The sequence below is a fragment of the Tarenaya hassleriana genome, unplaced genomic scaffold (genome assembly GCF_000463585.1).
Source record: "Tarenaya hassleriana unplaced genomic scaffold, ASM46358v1 Cleome1428, whole genome shotgun sequence".
Taxonomy (NCBI): Eukaryota; Viridiplantae; Streptophyta; class Magnoliopsida; order Brassicales; family Cleomaceae; genus Tarenaya; species Tarenaya hassleriana.
Genome location: NW_010964850.1, coordinates 1 through 2,583, shown reverse-complemented (window position 1 = coordinate 2,583; position 2,583 = coordinate 1). Strand labels below are relative to the sequence as shown.

Here is a 2,583-nt window from a genome sequence, read left to right as displayed (position 1 = left end):
AGCAGGAACGAGAACAAACAACTTAAAACTAACATTATCCTGCGTTATCGGACTCGAAGCAGCAGAGCGGCGAGGAGATTTCCACTTCATCGGGGTAGAGATCGGACTTCCCCGCAGTGCCTCCGCCGAGAACTCCGTCGCCGATTTCGATCTCAACTTCCGCTTCCGAGGCTTGTCATCCCCGGCGGATTCGATTTTCTCCGATCTTGCGCCCAAGTTATACTTGTAAGGAGACGAATTCGGACCCGCGATGGTAGGCATTGTAGATGAAAATAATGGAATCCGATAAGAAATGGTGAGAGAATTTGAGATCTAATCGAACGGGCGGATGGATCATAGGGTTGCTACTGGTTTTTAAGGAATTGGGGAGAGAGAGAGAGAGAGACAAAAAAATGGAAATAGCGGGAAAATGTAAAACGCAACATTTCATTAAGACTGGCTTTACACATCGTGAGGCCCACAAAGCTTGATCCTATTGGATCCATATTTGTTCCTTTATCGGCCCATATAGGCCCAAATCCGACGAAAAGACAAAAACATCCTAAGATAATACGATGAATATATTTATATTTATTCATTCGACTATTACATGTAACATTTGCACTCGCAGGACAAAGAACAATACAATGTTTGCTAAAATAATTAATACATTCTTTCACGTTCATCATTTTTTATTTTTATTTTATAAAATTAGAGTATTATTGATAAGTTTCATTTCAAATAATGGTGTCTCCGACGAAGTCATGATACAGTGAGTTCGCGGGTTATGTGGTGTTCGTAGCTAATGTGCGCTCGTGTCTGTCCAGAGTTAAGTGTTGTTATTAGATTCTTTACAACCTTCTGAACGACTTAATGTTTGGAGCTTGGCTTATTCTTTCCGCGGATGGGATAGAGATAGGCTTGTGTCCAAACAAGGTGCAAACCCTCACCAGCACGGTGACAGCACCTTAGCTACGCAACGGATAGGCTCTTAACCAGTGGATGACCCTCTCACCTTCACCTTCTTCTTCTTCTTCGTCTTCGTCTCCGTCTCCGTCTCTGCTTCTTAGGTTGGGGGAACAATGGCTTCCTCTGCGACGGCGCCTAATTCTCTCTCCTTCTCATCTTCTCTCTTCTTCTCTTCCTCAAACCAAATCCCTAGAGCTTACATTTCCGTCGCCAAATTCGGCTCCGTCAGAGTGTCGAAGCCGCTCACCGTCGTATCCCAGCTTGCAACCCTACCAATCCTCTCCTTTGACGGGGAAAAGATCGGCGAGACGTACCTCGACCTCAAAACGGCGCCGCAGGATACCGCACGTGCCGTCGTGCACCGCGCCATTGTCACGGACCTGCAGAACAAACGCCGAGGGACGGCGTCGACTCTGACTCGCGGCGAAGTTCGCGGTGGTGGGATAAAGCCCTACGCGCAGAAGAAAACGGGTCGGGCGAGGCGTGGTTCCCAGAGGACGCCGCTGCGACCAGGCGGAGGTGTGATATTCGGGCCGAAGCCGAGGGACTGGTCCATCAAAATCAACAGGAAGGAGAAGAGGCTAGCGATATCGACGGCGATATCGAGCGCGGCGGCAACGGAGGGTGCGATAGTGGTGGAGGAGTTCGGGGAGAGGTTCGAGAAGCCGAAGACGAAGGATTTCATCGCGGCGATGAAGAGGTGGGGATTAGATCCGAAGCAGAAGGCGATGTTCCTGATGACGGAAGTGGAGGAGAACGTAGAGAAATCAGGTCGGAACATCGGGACGTTGCGGATGCTGACGCCGAGGACGCTGAATCTGTTCGACATTTTGAATTCGGACAAGTTGGTGCTGACTCCGGCGGCCGTGGACTATCTGAACGCGAGGTACGGTGAGGATTCAGTTGAGAGCGACGACGAGGAAGATGCTGATGAAGAAGAAGAAGAAGAAGGTTAGTGTTCTGAACCAAGTATACTTCTTGACGTGATCTTCGTCTACCCTTTTGTTCCTTCCCCCCACCCAATGTTCATCACCAATTTCTGAATCATTCATGTGCATTGATTGCACAAAGTTTCTGGTTTTTTACGTTGTTAGGGTATCAGAATTGAGGAACAAAGTTACAATCTTTATAGGGTGTGTTAGAATTGAGGAATAAAGTTACAATCTTTATTGGGTTAAGCATGAAATCTCTGTGTATGTGATGTGAATAGGGGTCGAGGAAGAGGAGAGAACTGACACTGCGGAATGAAAGAGAGAAACCACTGTCCATCCTTTTGCTTCTGAGCTGCTCGATGACGTGGTGGTTTGTTTCCTCTGTTGTATTGTATCCCTTCCTTTTTGGTGATATATATGAACAGAAAATTTTAATGTCTCTGCAATGGCGGCATATTTTGTAGAATCCTACTCATGATCATTTTGGAAGATTCATGATCAAGTCATGCTCTCGTATCCCAACTTTCAAGCTTCCCCAGCTAAAAAAATGTTCATGATAATGAATAGGGATGTCAAAAAAATGTTCACAAATCAAGCCCCGTTCGTTCTTCGGGCCGGTCCGGCCCGACCCGGAAAATTACGTATATATATTCGCACATATTTAATCATATATATATATATATTTATTCAATCTTTTATATAT

At 46.2% G+C, this 2,583-nt stretch overlaps 1 protein-coding gene across 1 annotated transcript; it reads left to right on the top strand.

The window, feature by feature from the left end:
* The first annotated feature begins 962 nt into the window (after positions 1-962).
* On the top strand, positions 963-2,382 carry LOC104808420 (50S ribosomal protein L4, chloroplastic-like). The gene is made up of 2 exons (XM_010534099.2): positions 963-1,899; positions 2,159-2,382. Exons 1-2 carry the CDS (start codon positions 1,062-1,064, stop codon positions 2,194-2,196), a joined length of 876 nt encoding a protein of 291 aa, XP_010532401.1. The 5' UTR covers positions 963-1,061; the 3' UTR covers positions 2,197-2,382.
* Positions 2,383-2,583: the final 201 nt, after the last annotated feature.